This window comes from Protobothrops mucrosquamatus, unplaced genomic scaffold, assembly GCF_001527695.2.
Source record: "Protobothrops mucrosquamatus isolate PMUCROS unplaced genomic scaffold, P.Mucros_1.0 scaffold10119, whole genome shotgun sequence".
NCBI lineage: Eukaryota > Metazoa > Chordata > Lepidosauria > Squamata > Viperidae > Protobothrops > Protobothrops mucrosquamatus.
The window spans coordinates 16,364-17,902 of NW_015395906.1; the positions used below are offsets into that span (position 1 = coordinate 16,364).

The 1,539-nt window shown below is 43.2% G+C and overlaps 1 protein-coding gene across 1 annotated transcript in view; it reads right to left on the bottom strand.

Moving 5' to 3' along the window:
- LOC107301118 (splicing factor YJU2-like) overlaps positions 1 to 471 on the bottom strand; it is a gene marked incomplete at its 3' end in the record, with an annotated part of 14,117 nt that extends 13,646 nt beyond the window's left edge. Inside the window, exon 1 of the mRNA XM_015830382.1 lies at positions 398 to 471. Coding sequence (XP_015685868.1) covers positions 398 to 421 — 24 coding nt within the window. The remainder of the gene's footprint in view (positions 1 to 397) is intronic.
- Between the last annotated feature and the right edge of the window lie 1,068 nt (positions 472 to 1,539).

A 1,539-nucleotide genomic window follows, 5' to 3' on the forward strand; every position in this document is an offset into this window, starting at 1 on the left:
AAAAAAAGAAATAACGGATCATTTATTGATACCAATAGCCTAGGCCACTGTTTCTCAACCTTGACAATTGTAAGGCATGTGGACTTCAACTCCCAGAATTCCACAGCCAGCAATGCTGGCTGTGGAATTCTGGGAGTTGAAGTCCACATGCCTTACAATTGTCAAGGTTGAGAAACACTGGCCTAGGCAGGCACAAGACCCCAGTGGATCCCAGCCGATTCTTAATGAAATAACTGATGAATCCACTATGTTCTCCCTTGCATAGTCTGGCCTCTTTACAACAGCCCTGCGAGGTAGACCGCCACCCCAAGTTTAACCCTTTCTGAGCACCTACCCCGCCCTCCGAGGCCCCCAACCGGCCCCAGCCATGTTTTTCCCCTCCTTTCCTTTCACTCACGTTTAACACTTTCCTTTCCGACATTTTGCCTCTTCGCGGTTCTTCCCAATCTCCGTGAAACTCTTCCCCAAACACCGCTACTTCCCGGATTCTCAACGCGTCCCGCCTCCTTCGCTACTATTGGCTGTCAACGTCGTAACGCAGCAGAAGGTGCATTCCTATTGCCGTAATGTGCAGTCAGTCACTATTTAAGCCCCGCCCGGCCGACGCTCCGTTATTGCGTCTTTTAACCAGCGCCTCGCGCGCCTGTTTATGTCACGTTGTTTGTCCTTCGCTAAAATATTCCGTTGGGGAAAACGAAGCTGTGACATCGCTAGTTCCGGAGCCGCAGGATTGGGCCTTAGGTTGAATAGAAGTTATGAAGAGCGTTTAATAAAAAAAAATAATGCCTATGAAATATTCATTACCTCTACTAAATATTTAACACTTCGAAATATTGATGGCTCCTTTTTAATTAAAAAGCCAAATTGCTTGGGGATTAAAGTTTATTAGATGCTTGGTACTGTTTGCACAAGGGCTAAATCCTAAAATTATTTTCATGGCAACATGTTTAATAAAGTAATAATCATTGTTGCTGCATGCTCAGAGCTTCCTTCCGTCCTCCCAGGATGTTGTTGAGTTTATTTATGTTTTGTCTTTAAAATGTATATATTGCCTTTGCAAACCAGTTGTCCCAAATGGCTTATGAAATCTTTTGTTGAATTATCAAACACAAACTAAAAACAGCCACTAAATGTAAGCATACAGTAGGTATAACGATGCACAACAGAGAAATGAAGGCCATTAAACCAATTATTGTATTTATTTATATTTCATTATTGAATTTATATGTTGCTCATCTTGTTATTGTTGAAGGAAAAATCTTCATCATGGTTCAGTCCAAGCCGGGAATAAACGACATGGCGACTGCTTTAGAAAGAAGGTTGCAGTTTATTGAAGAGGAGAGCCAGACAGGAAGATGGCTCTGGCAGGAAAAAGAGGGAGCACATGTAGGGTTTTTATACCTTCTTGAGCCTTTTGTTTGGAGTTGTTCCTGTGGCATGAACTTTGACCTGAGTCTGAGTGTGCCTTTCTGGTATTCTGACGGTGGTGGGTTAATCCTATTATGTCCCAAAGGTCAATCCTGCTTCCCTGAGGCTGTG